The 22414-nt window shown below is 43.9% G+C and overlaps 1 protein-coding gene across 1 annotated transcript in view; it reads left to right on the top strand.

Annotated features, from left to right (window-relative positions):
* HEPHL1 (hephaestin like 1) overlaps window positions 1-21731 on the top strand; it is a 36202-nt gene extending 14471 nt beyond the window's left edge. Inside the window, exons 4-20 of the mRNA XM_080593603.1 lie at window positions 413-592; window positions 1614-1868; window positions 2917-3085; window positions 3809-3948; window positions 4118-4249; window positions 6964-7175; window positions 7644-7794; window positions 9088-9300; window positions 11396-11609; window positions 12662-12801; window positions 13646-13786; window positions 16048-16154; window positions 16625-16847; window positions 17548-17687; window positions 18310-18469; window positions 19432-19512; window positions 19592-21731. Coding sequence (XP_080449729.1) covers window positions 413-592; window positions 1614-1868; window positions 2917-3085; window positions 3809-3948; window positions 4118-4249; window positions 6964-7175; window positions 7644-7794; window positions 9088-9300; window positions 11396-11609; window positions 12662-12801; window positions 13646-13786; window positions 16048-16154; window positions 16625-16847; window positions 17548-17687; window positions 18310-18469; window positions 19432-19512; window positions 19592-19794 — 2861 coding nt within the window. The 3' untranslated portion in view covers window positions 19795-21731. The remainder of the gene's footprint in view (window positions 1-412; window positions 593-1613; window positions 1869-2916; window positions 3086-3808; window positions 3949-4117; window positions 4250-6963; window positions 7176-7643; window positions 7795-9087; window positions 9301-11395; window positions 11610-12661; window positions 12802-13645; window positions 13787-16047; window positions 16155-16624; window positions 16848-17547; window positions 17688-18309; window positions 18470-19431; window positions 19513-19591) is intronic.
* The last annotated feature ends 683 nt before the right edge of the window (window positions 21732-22414 follow it).

Below are 22414 nucleotides of genomic sequence, written 5' to 3'. Positions count from 1 at the left end.
AAACAAAAGTCACTGGTTTCCAGCTGGATCAGGCTTCTGTTCTGGCTCACTGCACAGCTACACAAGTGTTAATACTGATTGATGGGCAGGGTTGGGAACAGTGGGAAAAAGATGGAAAAAACAGGACCACAGCTTTTGGCAGCTGCTTGTGCTTATGTCATATCATCAGATCATTAAATATCAGCTTGACTTAGATGAGATGAGCTGCCTACCGGAGGCACCCATCTGCTGAAAGGTTGGGGAGGGAGGGTTAAGGTGTCTTGGAGGAGCAAAACCAGGTGAGAGTCAACATGCCCTATAGATCATGGGCAGACCACTATATATCCTTGAATGCTCCAAAGTTGTTGTCATTTTTTACATTCAATCCCCTCCAAGGCTCTTTTTAGCACTTTCCTTTTCGTTTGCAATTTAGGAACTGCAGATGAGACCTCAATAGAAAGGACTGGTGCTGCTAACGCTTTTGCCCTGATGTTTAGCATTGTAGATGAAAATTTCAGCTGGTACCTCGATGAGAATATAAAGACCTTCTGCTTAGAACCAGCAACAGTTGACAAAGAGGATGAAGGTTTCCAGACCAGCAACCGAATGCATGGTGAGCAGGACTCTTGAGCAAATGGTGACCTACAGCAGTGATCAGGCTCTTTTCTTTTCACTGGGACTTTCCGTCTCTTGTGATGTCTCTCCTTTATCTGTGACAGCATGGAATGGTTCAGGATGCTGAAGTACTGTACTGATAAAAGCCTCTCCCCAAACACAGTACAACACACTGGTTTGCAGCAAGGAGATTCAGCTTTCACATCCAGCTCTGTCACTTGTTTGGCATTTTATCTTAGGCAACAGACATAAGCCTTTTGGTGACTGCTTGACCAGCTGTGAAAAGAGAAAAGGAGGCTGCAGAGCACTTTGAGATGTGTATATTTGAAGAGTCCAGCATTTCAGGCTCTCGAAAGGCCTCAGGACTGGTGGGCTGGCTGGTACTGCTACTCCTGCCCTTCAGAGATCAGTGGGGCAGTAGTACTTTGTGCTATTTAGAGACCTGGTGTAAGAAGTTTAATCCAGATATTTCTCAGTATTTTGGTTGTTCCTTAGAGCCTAGGAGATAAATTATTTTGCAAAATATGAATCTTGATCTCCTAAAGTTCTCTTAACATTGTCAGACATGGAAGTTGAGGAAGAGAGAGCTGACTAAGACTGATTTGTCTGATATCATAATTTTCAAATCTTAATTGCTTGAGCCAGGTATATAATAGCTATTTATGACTCAGAATTAGAGAGAATAGATTCCAGACATCCTAAGTACTTGCAGAACAAATTAACTTTGTTATCAGGACTTCTTGTGATGACTGGGGCTTTGTAATACCTTGTTATGACTCAGGAAGTTTCTCATAGACCCAGACAGAGAATTTGGGCTATTTGATCATCCTGAGCTGTTAGCTGGCTGTTCAAAAATGTTATTCCCCATCAGGGATCCCATGAGCACCTAATTCAGCTAGGGACTCAGTGTGGACATTCATAGATTCTTTTCCAGGAAAGAATCATGCTTGGAAAGGAGGTCAGAAGAACCTGGCACTTGTCTTTTCCCTCTCATAAAATCTCCTACTTTTTGTTTTTAGCTCTTAATGGTTATATTTACGGAAACCTCCCTGGCTTGGAGATGTGTGCTGATGCTCCCATGTCCTGGCACTTGATTGGCATGGGAAGCGAGATCGATATCCACGCTGCGTATTTCTACGGCCACACGTTCACCAACAGAGACCAGAGGGCAGATGTCGTCGGTCTGTTCCCAGCAACATTCATCACAGCAGAGATGACTCCTGGGAACCCCGGGAGGTGGCTGATAACTTGCCAGGTTAATGAACATTTACGAGGTATGGTGCTATAGATCTTCCTGATCCTATCAAATACAGAAGTTCCAGCCTCAAATATGCTAGGAAAAGAAAACTGAGAGATGTTTCCATCTCTGAGTTTCCAAAACCAAACGCTTGAGAACTATTTCATCAGAAAAACATCATGAGTTTAGTCTCCAGTGACAATTATGTATGTTGGGCCAAATATTCAGCTAGAATGAATAACTTAACTGTGTAAATATGGGCAACTAATGTGAGAAAAGCATGATAGACCCAGTTTTGACACAGAACTTTCTATATAAATTGCAGATTTTGTTGGTCAATGAGAAGATCCATCATCACTTTTTGTTGTAGATAAATATGTATACTTTAAGAAATATCATGCCAGATGAACACATCGTAGCTTTTTTTTACAGAAATCAGACAAAAATTAGCAATGTGTTCAGAAGCTTGGTAAGACACCTTTACGTGAAAGAATTTGATGGTGACGATGTTGTATTTGTGTGGTGTGAGAACCTGAAAGCCACATATCATAAACTAGGTTTGTGACTGCAGGAACTGTATAATTATAATATCAGAGTCAGTCACAAGTTGTGAAAATTTTTACTTTTAAGAACTTCCATGTTCATTTCAGTAGGATTATTATTAGGCAGAAAAACTTGATTCTGGCTAGCAACTCCTTCAGTGATAATAAACCAGTCTCTCTATTTCAATGGAAGTTGGGGAGGTGATGCCATGTTGCACATTTCAGGAGGCACTCTGATCCCCAAAATCATTCTGTCATCCTTACCCAGATTAAGGAACGGAGCAAATAAGCCCACTAAAAAGTGTCATAGATTTCAGTGGATTTCACCTGTGGGATGATGTACCACTTGTGAGAGAAGGGTGCTAGTGTCTAGCCCAGTGTAGACAGCAGTCTCTAAAAATAGAAGCTTACCCAAATGATCCTAGCCACTTTTTCCAATCCACATAGCTCCTGCCTAGAGGGTTCTGAATGTTCATTTATACCCACAAGTTTGCTGACTCTGCAGCTGGCCAAGGACTGTCTCCAGACTCTTTCTCCTCCCAGGTGGCATGGAGGCACTTTATGATGTACAGATCTGCCAAGAAAAACTGTCTCAGCCTTCACCAGTCAGTCACAAGAGAAGATATTATATTGCTGCTGAAGAAGTGCTCTGGAATTATGGACCTGACGGTTATGATAAATTCACTGGGCAGGGCTTAAATGCCACTGGCAGGTAAGCTTTCTCATCCTCTCCTGTTGTGCTTAATTTCAAGAGTCTGGGTGAGACTTCCACAGTGATTCACCAGGGCTAGGTCCTGCACTGTTATTAATTTTAATTGAATGGGGCAGGGAGTATTTAAACAACCTTGTTGAGAAATTAGATTTGTAACTGCGATGCTTAGGAGTTGCCTTCTGGAAGCACTTATCTCTCTCCATCGTTAAGTCCACGGAGAAAGTGAGCCCTGATGAGGCATGCAAAGTTCAACAGAATGGAAACCCTTATGTCAAGATTCCTTTGGCAGTTTTCACACTTGAAATTGGTGTATCTCAGAGGTGCTATAATGGGAGATTTCCCCCCCTTGTTATAACTGATGAAGATGAATTATGTTAGAGTATCTCCCAGGAAAAGTAAAGAAGATTAAAGACATGAATTGTGCACAGGTAATAGCACTGGTCTTGCCCTAAGGTAGTTAGAGGTAAGTTGACAGAGCACTTGTCCTAAGTAAGTTGAAATTAAACACATGGAAGTCTAATGCACAATGAATACCCATTTGTTAACTAATTTGTAACTGTAATTCAGCTCAGTAATGTTTAATCTAGCCTGCTGGAAAAGTGTATGCAAACTAGTAACTTGGAAGGTCATTTCTCCCATGGCTGGGGTAATAACTTTATCCTAAAGAAAGGTTTCTGCCCAAACCTCTAGTAATTTAACCAGTCTGATTTGTTAAATCCACAGTGAATCTGCAATATATTTCACACAAGGGACTGACAGAATAGGAGGGCAATACTGGAAGGTTCGCTATGTGGAGTATACTGATGCAACGTTCAGTAAAAGGAAGATTCAGCCAAAGAACATGAAGCACCTGGGAATACTTGGTATGGTGAATGTTTTCCCATCCTGTCATTCTGTTGGGCTTGAAAGCAAAAGTCCCCTTGGATCCAGAGGGAAATTTAGGGCATTCAGCTACCAGTCAGTGCTGTCTTGTTTAGATAAAAATACATTTGTTGGTGGTTCTAACACCTTCCCTAACTCCCTTTCTTTAAGGTCCTGTAATAAAAGCTGAAGTGGGAGATACAGTGCTAGTTACTTTTGCCAACAAAGCCAAAAGGAGCTACAGTATTATGGCCCATGGAGTAAGCTTCAGCAAACTGTCAGAAGGTGCTCCCTACTTAGATGGTAAGTTTTGACTGAACTGCTGTATTGTCACATCCAGAATACATGAGTCTGCAGATCTTCCCCTGTTGCTCAGTAGCTTTGCCCTTTTTGTGGGTATTAAGGAATGGAAGGGGTGATTTGGTTTAGTTTGTGTCTACCCTGTATGTCACAACCTGAGGGACCCCTCCAGTCTGCCTCAGTACAGGTTCTTCCCCTTGGACATGTGCCAGACAGGGTCACTGAACCCAGCTGAGGTCCATCTGTTAATTTTGAGTACAAGTCAAAAGCCCGATCCAATTTACTTTAGTTCTAATCTAATATCACTCATCCTCAGTCAGTGGACCTACTCTGAACATGCTCCAAAACAATGTTGCTTAGGATCTGGCATGATGACCCTGCTGAGTTTTTGGATAGAGCTGTCCATGTGGTCTGGGCTGCTTCACACCTGATCCTCTAACAGAGGTTGGGTATTCGCCTTCCTTCATGGCCAGCATAGTCAGTGTCCAGGCATCTTTTATCTGATTGACCCAGAATGTGAAGCAGCAACAATTCTTATTAATCCTCATAACTATGTAAATGCTAGAACAGAGCATTTACCAGAGGCTTCCTCTCATTTTCTGCAAAGATGGGATCTTTATCATCTAAGTTTAACCATTAAATGTAAGGTGTCATGTCTAATTGGTAGGCAACTTCTTCAGTCAAAGGCAAAAACCTATATCTTCAGAGTGTAGGAAGTCTCATTTACTTCAAACACCTATTTTAGGAGACAGTAGGTCACCCCTGGAGATGCCTCTATTTCCCTTGACTACCAAAGGAACCTAGATTAGGGTTAGAGCAAGTGTCCAAGCTTTAGAGTGCTTATGTTAGATGAGCTGCAGCACCGAAGAGAAAGTTATCCTTCTTGTTGTCAGAATTGTTTTGCTTCCATCGCAACACATCAGAAAGGAACTCCCAGGACATAATCCCTCTTTTGAGAACTGTGCGAAGAGAATTAGGTCAGCATGCAAAACTCATAAAACCGTACAATAACATTGACACAAAAGGCTTGAATCAAATTCTGTTGTCTCTAGTTGCTGACCTTGCAATGCAACAAATTTGTTAGCAGGCCGAGCTGTATACTGAAACATCAAGGTTCACTTCGGCCTTGAATTCACCTATACACATCCTAATGTCAGATATAATTTTTTGATGGAAAAGCAGATCTTTCTCTCTGCTCACAGTCAGTCCTGTTGTGCTTTTGTTTAAACCTCCCTGGTAACAGCATCCATTGGCATTGCACCCTTCAATGTGGAGCAAAACCAACCCAAATCCTACAATTCAGCAGCAGCATGAGCCGCACACCTCTGGGTCTTTGGAGAGGAAACTGACTCCAGACTTATCTCTTCCTAACAATCTCTTTGCCCTTCTCTCCCCGTAAGCCTAGTGTCTTGGATTTCCATCATACCCATCTGCAAGAGTATGTAGGTATGGCCCCTACAGGGGCTGTAAGTTTATACTGAGAGACAATGATTTTTCAAAGCCTGTGTTTTGTCTGAGTGTAGATTATTCATATGAAAATACTGTACATAGACATACATAAGGCTTATTAACCTTTTTTTTTTTTCAGTTGTGCTCTCAATAATATTCTTCCATATTGAATTTAACATTTGTCCAATCTCATATTTTTTTTCTCCATATCAATGTTCTTCTCCTTATTGAGCACCACTGCAGGATTAATTTAATAGCATCAGATACCACTGCAGAAGTACCCTGCTTTGTTTTGCAGTTTGTGGCAGATTGTAAGTGTTTAAATATTGATATTTTCATTCATTTCTAAGTTCATAAGAGGATTCTCCATGAGGTACTCCAGGCTTTTGGCAGCACACAGAGAATCAAATCAGTGCAGACTGCTGCTGACAGACACATCTGACTGTGCTGAGAAAACCCAGTCAATGGGTGCCTCAGCTTTAAATAAAATTTCTAGTTTGATCTTCCTCAAAGCAAAGAGCAAAAGGGTTATTTAGTAATTTTTTCTTCTAAGGGTGCAGTGCTGACCCCTTTTCCCAATTTTCCTTTCCAGTCCCTTTTATGAGTCCTCTCTCTGTGGATACCGACACCCTTTTACAGTGACTAAATTACGTGAGTGATGCTACAGCCACCCCATGCAGGGCAGCAGACAATCACCCCAAATTAGCTTCTAAAGAAAGTGGTAGCAGCCTCCCTTTGGGGACTCTGACAGAGGCTCCTGTGCTTTGCTGCAAAATCAAAAAGAAGCAATTACCAGGATCAGATTTGTGCTGAATTTCTAAACAGTCGCAACTGCAGCTCCACTCGCTGAGGTAATTGCTTTGTGGTGCTTAATGAAAAGTCAGAGTCTGCGTTTGCACCTCAGATGAATCTCACGATAGGCCAGGAAAGCTACAGACATTAGAGGAAGCCGTTTAAGAGCAAGGATGAGCTCTGCACGTCTGGTCTGACAGAATCCAGATCCTCCAGATAGCATCGGGAGGGTGTCTGTGTGAGGTAGCTGAACTTGTTCTTCGAGGAACAGCTCAGTGTGTCCCCAGGGCACTGGGCTCTGGCGAGGTGTCCCCATGGCAGAAGTCACCGGCCCACAGGATGGTGCTCGAGCTGTGCCTGCAAGGGAGAGCCCACCTGCAGAAAACAACGGCTATGTCTGACCCCCAGCCAACGCTAGTATTCTGGAGGACATAACTTTCCTGTGACCTGGGTGCTTCTCAATTTTCTCTCTGCAGGATATATGAAGCCAGGAGCCCGCGTTAAGGCAGGTGAAACCTTCACATACAAATGGAGAGTGCCTGAAAATGGAGGTCCAAGTGAGAACGACCCACCGTGCCTCACCTATCTCTACTACTCGGCCACTGATGCCGTCAAGGACACCAACTCCGGCCTGGTGGGGCCTTTGCTGGTCTGTCGGAAGAACGTCCTGAATGAGGATGGGACGCAGGTGCTCAGAGTGGAGATGGGCCTCCCTGAAACAGCAGGGTGGTGGGCTGGGGGAAGGTGGCCTTACGGGCCGATTTGCCCAGTTCCCAGCCCAGATTGAAGAGATTAAACCAACATCGTTCACAAATATCATTCCTCAGTTTAAAAGCTGACCAGTGGGGGTGTTTGGGAAGGTGAAACTGGCATTTGCCAGTATTCAGGCTTGTCCCTGGGTCTTCCATCTTTTCCATGCACTCATTAGCAATGAATGCATCTTTCCGTGATAACTAAGTGCCACTTTCTTTATTCTTCTGGCTGATGCAAAAGTGCCAGCCCCAATCCTCTATAATGATATAGTAAGAAAGCACCTGCAGCTTTCTGGAAAAAGATTTTTTTTGTTACACACACACACACACACACAAGGTAATTTTTCACTTGGATACTTCTGCACAGACTGATTTTAATGTCTTGGCTTCCTCCTTGGCTACAGAAAGGAATAGACAGAGAATTCTACCTTCTCTTTTCAATCTTTGATGAGAATGACAGCTGGTATCTGAACAAGAATATCGAAGCATTTACTGGAGACCCTTCAAAAGTAGATGAGAATGACGAAGATTTCAAGGAATCCAACAAAATGCACGGTACGAAATATCTTGATATCTGTTAATGACACCTTTTCTTCATTTATCATTGGCAGATTTTATCGTCATTCACAGCTGACTGCAATGCCCTGGAGGGTGAGGTGGAAGCTGTCAGTCAGTGTATGGCCAGCTCCCCATGTCCTTTGAATGCACGTTGGATCCTTTGTCACATTAACAATGATTGCATCCACCTACCAACTACACCTGGAGAAAAGGAACAGAGTGTAGGTTTTAGATACAACATCTAGATATATAAAAAGGCATAGTGCCAGAGTCAAACACCAACTGCAGAAAAAAATGATGTTCACTGGTGATTTAAATTTAGCTGCCAGCCTTGGCACTGACTCTGATAACAAAGGTTCATCCTCTTTGCTCTGACAGCTCTGCTTGGGCAGTGACCTCTGGCAGAGGGACAAAGACTAGGGAAAAGGCCAGTAATAGTTTAAAACTTCACTTCTATATGTAAGTATCTGACTTTGGCACAGACATTCTCAAATTTATTCCTGATGCGTCATACAAATCACATAATCTCATCATGCTTGGATTTTCCTGAGAGCATTAAGAATGTATGCTGATAGTGAACAGTTAACTACCAAGCAAAAAGTGTGTGAAGACATTGTAGGTACAATGTCTCAACCATCAGGCACCTTGCAGTGATTACTCCTTTTTTAATTCATTTCTTGTAAACTTGCCTACGGGTTTTCTGGGACTTATTTTATTTTTTTTCTGTTAGAAGGTGGTATTTCATACTGAAGTTTTATTCTGCCTTAGTATCTTTGATGCAGTGATCACAGGAAAATCTCCAAAGTTAGGGAGTTTAGCCCCACAAAACCCTCCTGGAAAAAAGATACATTTTGGAAGTAAAAGTAGAAATGAAAAGTCAAAATCATGTGAGAAGGCTGCATCAGAATTGAAATTACAACTCAGACTCTTTATGGCCCACTCCATGGCCTTAATGATCTTTCTCCAGGCGGAAAGGAGGCTCCTAATTTAAATATTTAATTGGCATCTGTGAAGCACCCTGGAAAGCTTGGAGGAACATCTCTACATTTCTGTTGAGGGCTGTTATCTTACTTTATAGGCTAAAAAGAAATGTAGAAACTAAGAGTTTGTAAGAACAGCATTTAAGCATTAATGTGGTGTTATCCAGTGCTACTTTTGCTTCACAAAATGCCTCTTTAATTAATGTTATGACTTGCTTGATTGTGAGCCTCTTGCCGCAGAGGTGTCAGGAGGCTCCGTGCTGAGGTACAACCCACGGGCCACCGACCAGGCTCTTTTCTTCTCCTCCAGCTGTCAACGGCTACTTGTTTGGTAACCTGCCAGGCCTGGCCATGTGCAAGGACGACAAGGTCTCCTGGCACCTCATCGGGCTGGGCAGTCACTACGACATGCACGGGGTTCAGTTTCAAGGAAACACCATTGACCTGAGAGGGACGACGAGGGACGGCCTGGCCTTGTTTCCTCACTTATCGGGAACAGCACTGATGCAGCCAGACCGCGTGGGTATGTTCCTGAGCTTATCATGGTGTTGTGGCGCTTGCAGAAATCAGGCAGCCTAAATAACAGCCAGTGAGATGCTCTGCCCCACTCAGGGAGTGTGAGGGAGCTTGAAAGGGTGGGGACATGCACAGGGGATGGAACCAGGCTCTTGTCAGTGGTGCCCGGTGCCAGGACAAGAGGCAATGGGCACAAACTGGCACACTGGAGGCTCCCTCTGACCATCAGGCAGCACTTCTGTGATGTGTAGGTGACAGAGCCCTGGCACAGGTTGCCCACAGAGGTTGTGGAGTCTCCATCTTGAAGATCTTCAAAACCTCCTGGACATGGTGCTGGGCAGCCTGCTCTGGGTGTCCCTGCTTGAGCAGGGGTTGGACCAGGTGGACCCAGAGGTCGCTTCCAACTTCAGCCGTTCTCTGATTCTGTCTCGACTGTGTGGACTTAACATGGCTGAGAATTCAGGCTGGGCTCCTTTTCTGGCAAGGTGCTGTAAACCAAATATATATATGTACCAAAGAGCAGAGGCTTTGATGACCTTGGGACAGGCAGAGCAGCAGGCAGGCAGATAGCTAATGGGATACTCACAGAATTTCCATAACTCTCAAAAGACCTTTTTTATCAAAGACAAAATTCACAGCATCATGTAAGATGTTTTAGAACTTCAGTAATACCTGGTCTTTAAGAGGTTCTTCAGAAGTATATACATAAAGGATACTTTTTATTTTCATGTCTAATCCAGTGATTCGTTCTTCAAAGCTGTAGGGGTGATTTATTCATTGGAGATACTTCAGAGAAGCTTTAAGCCAGAGTGCAATGTTACTTTTCTTCCCATTGATGCAAGTTTTTAAATCAAAGGAATCATGAGAGTTGTGCAAGGCTCTGCCAAAAGCCATCCTTGGCTGGGACACCCGATAGAAATACCTGTTGGCCTTGTGTGCACACACCAAGCCATGGTTAGACCTCCAGCACTGCTGTGTCTACAAGGCAGCAGATTCTTTTCTTGTGTCTGTCCCATACTTTTCCATGTCTGTCATGAAACTGCACGGCAGGAATTACACAGAACGATTGAACTAGGAGTTCATTATTTTTTGCCAGCTAACCCTCTACTGACCACAAGGGAAAATGAATGAATCGTCAGATCTTTACAAACACCAACACCTGCATTTCTTTTATTTATTTATTTTTTAACTGGAAGTTATCATCACCTTTGCCCCAGAAACACAAGGAATGGACTGAGATCCAGCCAGGACAAAGTTATGCTTCCAGTTTTGTTCCATCATTGACTCAATAAGTTGGACACATAACTCAGTGGACTTCTCAGCTTTTGCACGCACTGAACAGCTGTGTAAATGCTTTCCTCCTTTACAAGAGTGCTAGCAGGTGGAGCTGCACAGGACCGTGCTGTGGTCAACTTCTGCTCCAGTAAATGGGAGGGGGTGAACAAATGTTAAAAATCTGCACACAGGCCTGCCAAAAGATGTCCCTACTGTTACTGCAGCCTTAGACCATCAGAGCCACAAAAAGCCAGCCTGTGGTGATTTGGCCTCCAATGTTACCACTTCATTTGAAGCTTTCCATGGGCAAAGCACAGAGCTCCTCCAAAGAGACGCTGGATCGGTGCCCTGAGCACAGAGCACACACCAATACAATCAGAAACCGTGTGCCAACTAAAGCCATCTCAAGATTTTTGGGAAAGTGTCCCTTAGCACTTAAGTGACTTTCAGCAGCCTCTGACTAGGTTTGTCCCTTGTTGTCAGCCCATGCTGTGGCCACACTACCCCTGCTTCTCCTGGTGTTCTCCACGGGCATGGCCGTGCCTGTACACCCACCCTCTGACGTCTTGGGGCCATGGAGCACGTGGCACATAAAGGAGATGACTGGTGTGTTTCCATCTTGCCAACTAGTTCCCCCTTCAGTCCCCTTAGTTTTTCAAAGCCAATGGGTGAAATAAACACCCCCTTGATTGGATTTCTATAGAGCATGACAGACTAGGTTTTTTTTTAGAGGACAGTTCAAGGATTCACAAGGCACTGGACCTAATTTTCCAGCCTGCTTGTTTATTTTCCAGAATTAGTTACATCTCAAGAGCTTTCCTTTCTAGGCACATTCAAGGTGGTTTGCAGGACTTTTGATCACTTTGTCGGGGGGATGAAACACCTCTACGAGGTCAGCAGCTGCCGCAATGCCACCCGAGCCCAGCAGCAGCACAACACCATGAGGATCTTCTACATCGCTGCAGAGGAGGTGGAGTGGGACTATGCCTCAAATAAGAGCTCAGAACCAAAGATTTACAACATCAGCAGCAATGAGGAAAGGTACGCGAAGCAAAAAAAAGGCTGCTGGGTGTGGGTCCCACTTATGGTGAAGGAGGAGTGTAGATGTCTCCTTTCATGAAGCCAGCCTAGTACTTCTTAGGAGGCACTCTTTAAGAGGTAAACATTTATTAAATGATAACCTCTCAGAGCAGACTGATTCCTAGGCAGCATATGCAAATGTTTTTGTCTCTAAGTGTCTCATCATGCTGTTGAACCAAGGAAGGCTTCCGAGTCCCTAAATCCATGTGTGGTAACAGCCTTGAGTGAGCCACATCTACACTGCTCTGTGCTAAGGAACAGAAAGCGTGCAGAAGACACGTGATCCAGTGGTCTTTGAGACAGACCACTGTTTTGGTGAAATAAATAAATAAGTGGGTAAATACATAAATGAAGGAGAAAAGAACATATTTCAAAAATAATAATAAGAAAAAAACCTGGAAATTGTGGCTGGGAAGCTGCACCCTGTAAAAAAGCATGAGTACGCTCCTGGGCACTTGTTGCCTGTATTTTTTATGTTGTGAGCCAGCCTTGTAACTCTGCTGCCAGAGGGAGCTTGGAGAAGGGAAGCCAGGAGGCAGCGAGCTCAGAGGAGAGGCTGCGAGTGTCCTCTGCTGGCCCATAACATCCGTGATAAGACTAATATCCGAGCCAGTGAAAGCAGGCATCGTGGTAACAGGATCCAGGTCTGCAGGGAAAGATAGTGTCTTTTGTTGGGGTGGAGGAAGCACTGGGGTGAGAGGCCAAAGCCACACGTAGCTTGAACTTCTTTTCTGGTTTGTCAGCTCTGCTGAAGGATTTGTGTCCCTAAATGTTTGTGGTGAGTACAATATATCCCCGGCTGTACTTGTTTGAAGACAGCGTGCATTTACTGAGGATTATCACTGTTATTACTTGCTGTACAAAACCTCTTGCAGCACATAGGGCTTCCCCTCAATCACCACGCTGGACCAAGCTGTATATTCTTGTCACGCCTACTATGAATAACACAACATTTACCAGCTTTTACATACGTAAGTTTTAGCGCTTTTAATTTTTGCCTTTTTATTTTGCAGTTACGGGCACATTTTTCTGAGCCAAGGGGAAGACCTAATAGGTACAAAATACAAGAAGGTGGTTTACAGGGAGTACACGAATGGCAATTTTACACAGCACAAAGTGCGGACAGAGGAGGAGGAACACCTGGAAATCCTGGGCAAGTAGCTCTCATGGCTCACAGACTGAGCATAATAAATGAGAGGGTTGATTTCCAAAATAAAAGATTTTACAACTTTGTTAACAAAGAAAAGAGGTAACATCGATGCCTATTCTGGGCGATCAGTGATTTTACAACCAGTCTGTATAACTGCTGAGTGTAAAGATGCTTTCCAAATGAGATGATTTATTCCCAAGCATGTAATAAGGAGTTTCTGAAGGAGAACTAACAGGGAGGATGCAAAAATCGAAATTCCAGGATTCACCTTAACATCAAAGCATGTATTATGGGGGAAGCTTTTGTAGGTAGATTAATTCAATATTAAGGGACTAGATTAGTACCTGAAATTGGACAAGACAAAATTTTATATGTCATAAAATAAGCATCAGCTCCTGTTTTTCATGGGATGAGAAGCAGGCAAAAACTGAACATAAAATAGTCAATACTCCCTAGTACAATACTGAAAAAAACAGTTTAATGCTCTAGGGAAAAAAAAAAAAAAAAAAAAGCTATTACCACTTTAGGAAACACAATTTTGAAAGATATGAACAGAAGCTTTCCTGAAAAACAAGCTGTCCAGAGACCTATTTCCAGAGTGATATTATTCTGACTGGGAAAAAAAAAAAAAAAAACAAGAAAAAGGAAAAAAAGAAAAAAAATTATGTACATATACGTAGTTTTTCATCAGCTGAGATAGCAGGTTGGTTTTGATTGTTTTGCTGAAAGGAGAGAGCAGCCTAAAGGTTTTGAGAGCCCATGGCTCCTTTCCGAGGCCAAGCCATTGGAAGATTGTTGAAATTCAGAAGAGCAGCATTAATCACTGGCGTCTTCTGCTTTAATTTAGGGCCATTACTCCATGCCGAGGTTGGTGACTCTGTGCTGATCGTGTTTAAGAACAAAGCCAGCAGGTCTTATTCAGTGAGTGCACACGGTGTAGAAGAAGTGGGTTGTGAAGAACAACCTGAGACACCAATTACCCTCCCAGGTAAGGCTGCTCATATTTTTTTTCTTTGAGCTACAAACGCCGTATATAAAAGCATTTTAACGCAGGAATGATCCCTCTTTCAAGCTTATTCATACCTATATGTTCTCCCAGGCATAACACGCTCAACATTTATTCAGATATGATTCTCTGTGTTGTTGTGCATGTAGGTTCTTGACCAAGCGAGCATGTTGGGGCAAAGAACGAGCCTTTGTTCCTATCAGGGGTAGAAGCAGGAATGTAGTATCACTGGACAACCTCCAAAAATGCAGAAGCAGGCCCATAATCATGGCCAGGTGAAGCCTAAACCAGCTTTTAGCTCCAGACTGATGCTCAAACAGAGTTTTAAAAATGGGAACTTGGGGAGAGTTGCAGTCAGCAACGTTAATTCTGCCTCTTCCTCACTGTACACCCCATCTGTCGATGGTTGAGGTGCAATGCTGGGTTCGCTGCTGTAATGTCTCCTGTGCCCACACGGGAGCAGGCTTGGCATGAGCTAGGGAAGGTGTCCACGAAGCCAGGGGAAAAGACTAAGCAAGATCTAAGGATGTACTCCTTAGGTGTTTGGAAGCAGCGGTCAACAAGGAGAACAAATCCCTCAAAACCAGAATAATGCCTGGGCACTTCACTCCCCCCAGCACCTAGAGGCCCTCGCTGGCTCCCCCAGGCCATGCTCACTGCTCACCCTGGGCCCAGCTCACCAGATCCCGTCCAGTCCTACTAAATCCCGAAGCTGTCATCGATCAGATTGATGTCCTGCTACCCTCGTGCTCCCCAAAGTGCTGCCAGCTCCTAACAAGACTGTGTAGGGTATGGTAAAGACATGCAGGGAGTAGATCCCTGGCTGCCTAAGCCACAAAGAGCTCTCAGCTGCCACAGCTTTGTCCCCTCCCCTCTTTTAGTCCCCTCTACTCCTCTATTTAACCAGGAGAAAATAAGGGAGAAAACATCCATTTTCATCTTTTTTATCAGTCCTTTCATGGGACACACTTCACTTGCGCTTCAAACATGGAACATTGATGCCATCTGAAGTACCTTGGGTTTGAAGTAGAGTGGAGATCTCTCTCCCTACAGCCTCCAAATATCCCAAAGGGAGGAGTAAGGAACAAGGAAGTTGCACAGGACCATGGCCTGGCTCTATTCTCACATCAGCCCTTCAAAAAAAGGGAAGATGGCATGTAGGTTAGATAAAGGTGGATGACAAATTCTTCCTTGGTGTATGTCTCCAGGGCAAGAATGCGTCTGAGATTGATAGGTTTCTTGGTGGTGTTTTCTGTCCTACTACTGTAGTCTTGTGCCGTAAAAGTCTTTTTGATCTCTGCAAAGTCAATAAACCCATGCTGTAATGTACAGAAGGTGCTTGTAAGATTAAGTGGTATTGCATCATTTACATGAGACTCATGCTATATAATACGATATTTGAACGTCATCTTTTTTTTTTTCTTGTTTCTTTCTTCTTTTTTTTTTTTTTGTAGTTATTGCCACACCGTAACACCCACTATTGCATGAACTACCAAAATTGCGCAGTGGCTCAGTGACACAAAGATAGCTCAGACAATTCACAGCCATTTAAGCTTGAAAACTCTGCTTTGCTCCAATGTCCACAGCCATTGGCAGCTTTTGGGTTGTGGCTGTACCAAGACCATGGCCAACAGTTCCGGGATTTCCTTTTTTTCCCCTGACTTGTATCACATTACCAGGTGTTCTTGGGTTTTGTCACCCTGGAATAATTCTGGGGAAGAGACAGAGTGGTTCAGCATTTGTCCAGCACGTGGAAGGACAAGGTGTTGACCACTTTTTGGCCTCCTGCCTTTTTTTGCTGGAGCACCAGCAAATAAATAATTATTCAATTAAAAATGGGGAAACACAGCACAGACAATTCATCTGAGTGTAGGTGTGTTTATGTTCAATACAGAGAACTGATTCTCACCCAAGCAGATAATTTCCCCATCAAATTTGTGGTTTTTTTTTTTTTTAGAATTAGAGGTTAGGGAATCTCTGCTCCCCCTTGCCACAGGTTGCAGCACCATCTGCAGATCTCCTTTCACAGGTGATATCTGCCTTCGTTTACACCACTGGAACCTTGCCAACCTCCTGGAATGCAGAAACACATCCGCATGCCATTCCTGCATGCTTCCACAGCTAGTTTTGATGCAGATCATTTTTTGATGCGGAGGGTAGCGGGTCTCAGTTACATGCTGCTCAAAGCCTCTAATACCCAGCTGTTCTTGGTAAAACTCTTCTTCTTTTTTTTTTTTTTTCAGGGGAAATAAACACCTACAGGTGGAATGTTCCAGAGCGATCCGGCCCTGGTAAAACAGATCCAAACTGTATCACTTGGGTTTACTATTCAACAGTAAATTTTGTAAAGGTAACCAAGATATGGTCAATTAAAGATTAGCTAGTTTCAGATAAAGTATGCTATCTTGTGTAATGTCTCTGAAAGCATCCTGGTTCTCATTTCTGCAAGGACCACAGGTTTGAGGAAGGCTTTACAGAGCTAGATGCTTTGTTGTCTTTGGTAACAGTTGCATATGCTTGGGTAATATGACCTACTAAAATCCTCAGGGATACACTATGGTAATGTGATTCCCTTCTCAAAGAGTAGTTGAAGGGATTTTTGGGTAAAGACAAAACATTGCTTTGTTACATTAACACAAGGACATTAAATTTTGGGAGTAACGTGTCCAAAGAAAAATATGTCTAATCAGATATAGTAATGATTTTTTTCTCCCCTAATAGGAAAATGGAATTTCATCTTTATTTAATGTGTAGATTTTTTTGTACTTTTTTCATAATCGGATGAACTAGAACATCTGTAATATATTTATTTCATTTCAGGACACATACAGCGGTCTCATTGGGCCTCTTGTAGTTTGCAGAAAAGGAATTTTGGATGAAAATGGTTTGAGGAAAGACATTAATCGTGAATTTACTCTCCTGTTTATGGTGTTTGATGAAAACAAATCCTGGTATTTGAAAGAAAATATTGAAACATACCTTCATAAGAATCCTGATGATTTTAATTCCACTAAGGACTTTGTAGAAGGCAACAGTAAGCATGGTATGTAGGACTCGGTGGCAGCAGCCAAGAGGACAGAGGTTTATTTTTCACAGCCCTTTTAGGAAGACATTGACTTGGCCTGCAGTTACCCACCCACGTGATATCTTTATAAACTGCAGCAACTGGAAACAAAAAGATTTCATGAGGTCCAGCCAAGATATTTTTCTGACAAGCTAATTCAACCTTATCCTGATGGGGAGAGGCTGCCCTGCCAGACTTCCCTTGACGTTTGGGAGCTGCATTCCTTGTTGGCTTGCTTTGTAGGAGCACAAGGATGACTTTTTAAAACGTGGCTGTAGTAACAACCAGCCCAGAAGCCAGACAGGACAGAACAAATGGAGACAGGAATGGCCCTGGCAAAGCAAACTGCTGCTTCTCCAGATTTCTACTCATTTGAGGCAACAACTCTTCCCTCTTTTCCCATGTAGCTTCTCAGCCAAAATCCTGTTTGTTCAGGAGTCTGATCCCAACAAGTGAAAACTTTACCCGGTGCTTCACAAGACAGCTAAGTGGTTGCTGCTGTGCCCTTAGATGACAAGTTGTTTGGAGACTGAAACAAAAATGTGGCTCTCTCCCTGCAGTCACTACAGAGAGCCCTTGCCTTGCCACATGTGCCAGGCACCTGTTCTCCTTGTCTGAAGGTTATCGTCACCCATGCCATGGCCAGTTATTAATCAGACCTATTTTGTCATTCTTCCAGCAATCAACGGGAAGATTTATAACAGTCTCCTGGGTCTAACAATGAATGAAGGTGATACGACGAACTGGTATTTGATAGGAATGGGCAATGAAGTGGATATACATACAGTCCACTTCCATGCACAGACCTTCATCTTCAAGGTTGGTAAAATGGATCAAAGTAAAACTTGTAGAGTGTGATGGGAAATTCCTCAAAAAAAAAAAAAAAGAAGTCCAAGTTCTAGCCTATTTTTGCAGCTTGGACATACAGTCCTGGGATGATGTTGAGATCAGGGGGAGGTTTACATGTGAAGGAGATATGAAACAAAGTGGATCCTTGCAAAGCTTCTACCACTCATGTTCTGTTATAGAACCTGAATAAATGTCACTATTAGAGGTCAGGTAGGTTAAAATACATATTTTCCCATGGCTATAAGGGAAGATAACGGAAGGAAACCAGAGCTATGCTTGCTTACAAAATGGCTTGATGTTGTGACAGCCTGACACTGGTAGGATTACCTGAAAAATCTGTCTTTCAAAGTGATACCTGTGCTCAACCAGCACCCTAAGTTCCAAGGAGGAGTCTCCTGCTGCTAATTAATTGGTTAAATGAAGGCTGTCCACAGGCCTCAGTTTTCCTCCATGGGACACACTAGAAACATGTAACAAGAAGCATTTAATCTGCCTCAAGAAGCAAAAAGTCAGACTGGAGTATTTCAGTGCTGGGGGGTATTTGAGTACTGTAAGGCAAGACCCTTACGATGCTGATTTTGCCTTGCCACAGACAGATAAGGACCACAGGGGAGATGTGTATGACCTTTTTCCTGGGACATTCCAAACAGTTGAGCTGGTAGCAGAAAACCCTGGGACGTGGCTCCTGCACTGCCACGTAGCTGACCACATCCACGCTGGCATGGAAACGACCTACACCATCAATAAATCAGGTGAAGTACCAGAAATCCGTCCTGGGACTCTGACAGTGTATTGCAGCAGTTTGGATGAAAGGCAGGGAAGTAAGACAGCTAATGCCAGCTGGTGGGAAGCACCTGGGAATCACTGCCTGCTGCCCTGGGCAGCCAGCATCATCTAGGGATGCCCTGAGGGCATGGCAGGGACAGGAACATTGGCTCTGCTCTGCAAGCAACCAAACAGTTGGTGTTTCACAAGAGCATCCCCTAAGACAGTGGCAGCCTGTGGACAATCAGTCACCCGCAGGTGGTGCGGAAAGCAACTGCAAAGCTCTTTTTTGGCCTGTAGCTTAGGGCTGGTTCCTTCCTCCAGTCACTGCCTGCTCACAGGGATACTCACGCTCCTTGCTGCGCAGGCAGGGACCAGCTGGGCGACGAGGTGCTCCAGAAAATGGGGTTCATCCTGCCCAAGAAAGAGCAGTTCCCTTGACTAAGTAATATTGGCAAATATTTTGAGAGATGCTGGTCCCTTCTACCACCTGTGAGTGAAGTCAGAAGAGTTTTGTGAGCCTCTGCACACCAAAAAATTTCACCAGACACCTGGGTCTGGCATCTCCTGCCTGGGGCAGCACAGTCTGTGCTTGCCACACACTTCCGCAGGCGCTGCACAGTCCTGGAGTGGCAGGAGGATAAACGTGATGCCAAATGTAGCTAAAATCCTCCTTTCTTGGGCGAGGTGTATATATTTTCTACCAATTATTCCTTCTAACTTGTTCAAATGAACAAGCAAATGCAGAAGTGAAGTAATAGATCCCTCTAGAAGAGGGGGGACTTTGCCCATGGAGCTGCCTAGAGCAATCTATTTATAACTGTGCTGATGTAATCAGGATTTATGCTCAGATTACCAAGGTAGGAGGAACTAAAAAAATTAGTGCTAATTTTCCAGTGTTTTTTTTTATGGATTTTGACTTAACTACGTTTTTTCTCTCTCTGCACAGAGCGGGAAGCCCCTTCAGGAGGAGGAGTCACGACTGTAGCTTATGGCACCACCACTGCAAAAAACAGGACCACAGCAAAGGGTATGGGTTTTTTAACATATAATTTTAAACTTTTCAGGCTCACGTGCAGATTCTTCATGAGCTACTTCTCTTTTGGCAGATTATAACAGCCAAGAGGACACTTTTTTGGGCAAAATCCTGAATCCCGGAGCAGCCAGCCTGATGTTCGCAGCTTTTGTTTTCGTCGGACTTGTTCTGCTGCTCACCACGTTAACCTTCTTCTGCCTCACCACCCGCCAAGGAAGCAGGATCCAGTATCAGGCTCTGCACGACAAAAGCGCGTTTCTACCAGACTCCCTGTAAGCCCCAGTTTTAACACCATTCACGGAGCTGCGCCGGATTTCACGACACGCTGCTGCTGCACCTGGAGCAAGACCCACGCCGACAGCCCCATCCCGTAGCCAGCGCTCACGACAGCGAACGTGAGCTGCCGGGCAGGGATCCGAGAGCCACCCACCACCGTTCCCATCCCGCTGCCTCTCAGCTGAGCTTTGCCCGAGCCCACACCTCTTGGCCAACGCTCTGGCTACAAGGGGATTTCATCACGGGAGGAAGGAGTGGGCAGGATTGCACCCGTGCGCCCTTTGCAGAAGCACGGGGGTTGCACCAAATACCGTGGGGGACTGTCTTAGCGTGCTGGCTCCCGAAGGCAGATGAGTAAGTCTGGAAGTCCCCGTGGTGTCCCTAAGGGAATCCAGGCTTACACCGGAGTCTGGCTCAATGATTCACTGACATTTAACCAATTCTCCCTTTTTTTTTCTTTTTTTTTTTTTTTTTCCCACCCTGTTAAATGAGGAAACTACACTGGGGACAGGTGTTTAAAGGCACCTAGGTACCGACCAATATACTTTAGCACGTGATGGAGCTCAGCAGCTGTTACAGTTTTTGTTAATCCCTTTAAAAATCTAGCCCTGAGCAACCTCCCAGAAAGTTATTAGACTTTGTAATTGCTGCTCCTTGTGGTCGTCCTGATTCTTTAACTCTTCTTTGCACCAAGCAGCACTTCACTCCCTAATTTTAATGAAACCAGCAGGAGGCTGATGTCTGTGGTCTGCAGGGAAGAAGGACAGAATCAGGCCGTGTTTAGTGACACTTGAATGTTTATAGCTCATGTTTAATTAGACAGCGATCACTCTTGCCAGCCAGCTGCTCCTGTCAGCTACAGCTCTTGCAGAGGAACTCCAGAACTAGCACGTCTGTGAAACTGTTTATCGAAGTTGGATTTTGAATGTAAATCCAGGTTGCTGTTCTTTTTTTTTTATTATATTTTTCCCAGCTCTATATTTTGAAGTATGTTCAAATCTAGGGAACTTGGCTGCCTGTCCCTCTTACTGCAGCTTAGCAGTGTCCTGGATCCATGTCCAGGTAGCTGATACGTAGAAGTTTCTTGGGTGCTTCTTGGTTATTTCCTGATTCCTTGTTTTCCCCAGTTATTTAAGAGCACACACATGAGGTAGAACTGCAGGACTGAGCCCAAATAGGAGTTATACTATAGCAACAAACACTTCCACACTCACTTACTAAATCTCCTCTTTGAGCTGACAAAAATAGATACCCTAAATCCTGTGATCTTTCTATTTTGTAAACATTGAAATTAAGGTTTTCTGTTCTGTCCAAAAACACTGCACAGAACATTTCATCTCTGTTCACATACAAATTAAAGCCTTTCACTTAAACATACGTGATTAATAAAAGAAGTTATTTGGTACTTTTCATTTTAGAATAGCTAATGTGTCTGACTTCTTAGAAACAGAATCGTAAATATATTCTGACCACAGTAACCAGCCAAAGTGATGACAAAGATAATAAAGATCTGGTTATTTGTACAAACCTTCTGGCACAGTTTATTTCACTCGGCACACTTCTCAGCTGGAGGGCAGCTGGGAAACAAGAATGAGGCCTCCAGAGGTCCCCAAGGCCTTGAGATGTCACTGCCGCTTGCTGAGGTAAGGCAGGCAGCCACGGAAAGCAGAAGGCATCACAGGGAGCATGAAGCATGGTGGTTAGCATTACTTGCCTGCCTGGAGCAGGCAGCTTGGCTCCAGCTGTGCCCCACATCGTGGAGCTGTGGAAAGCACCTGCAATAAAGGATAGCATCTGGGCTGGATTGAAGCACCAGCGGGAATGCAAGCAAAGCAACCAAAGGACGAGATGACAAAAGGAACAAGTCACCAGGACAATGTATCCAGGGCCACAGGCCCTCGAGGATGGAAACTCTGGATTATGTAGTCCAAAATCGTTGGAACTGTCCCAGCACCAAGAGCTTGGCAGGTGACAAACGCAGTCCCAGCCTTGAAAAACTTCCCAGTGGAAAGCTAGGAGATGAGGAAAAAAGTGGCCAAAGGAAACAAAAAAAAACAGACCATGGCAGAATGAATCTTTTTTTAAATTATTATTTTATTTTTTATTTTTAAAAGACAATTTTACTTTAATGAGGTTTTTGAAAGCCTCCAAGTGTACATAAGACACCTGCATGAATGTAGCCTGCTTACACCTCCATAAGACATTTGAGAAAGTCCATAGTAAAAATTCCTTAAAGAAATGAAATCACTCTGAGATAAGAGGAAGGAGGCTAAATAACTGGTTAAAAAAGGGAATAAGGGGCCACGTTTCATGGTGGAAGTCACTTGTGGGGTGCTGGAAGGACCCCCGCTATTCACTGCTTTCTGTAAGTGATGTGAAAAAGGGTGACGGAGTTTAGTGACAATTGTAAGTGTATGTGGCAAGCAAAATGATACTGAGTGTAAAAAGCTACAAAAGCACCTTGTGCTGCTGAGTGATACAAACTGCACTGGTCAGTTAATGGCAGTTACTTGTGGAAAAAGCAGTCCTAGCCCTATATACATCGTTATATGCGTAGGCAACTGAGTGTCAGCAATCATTAGGAATTAAGAACAGAGCAAACCTGGAAACACCATGGTGC

Source organism: Anser brachyrhynchus (genome assembly GCF_964034855.1).
Source record: "Anser brachyrhynchus genome assembly, chromosome: 1".
Lineage (NCBI taxonomy): Eukaryota > Metazoa > Chordata > Aves > Anseriformes > Anatidae > Anser > Anser brachyrhynchus.
This window is presented reverse-complemented; position numbering and strand designations above follow the sequence as displayed.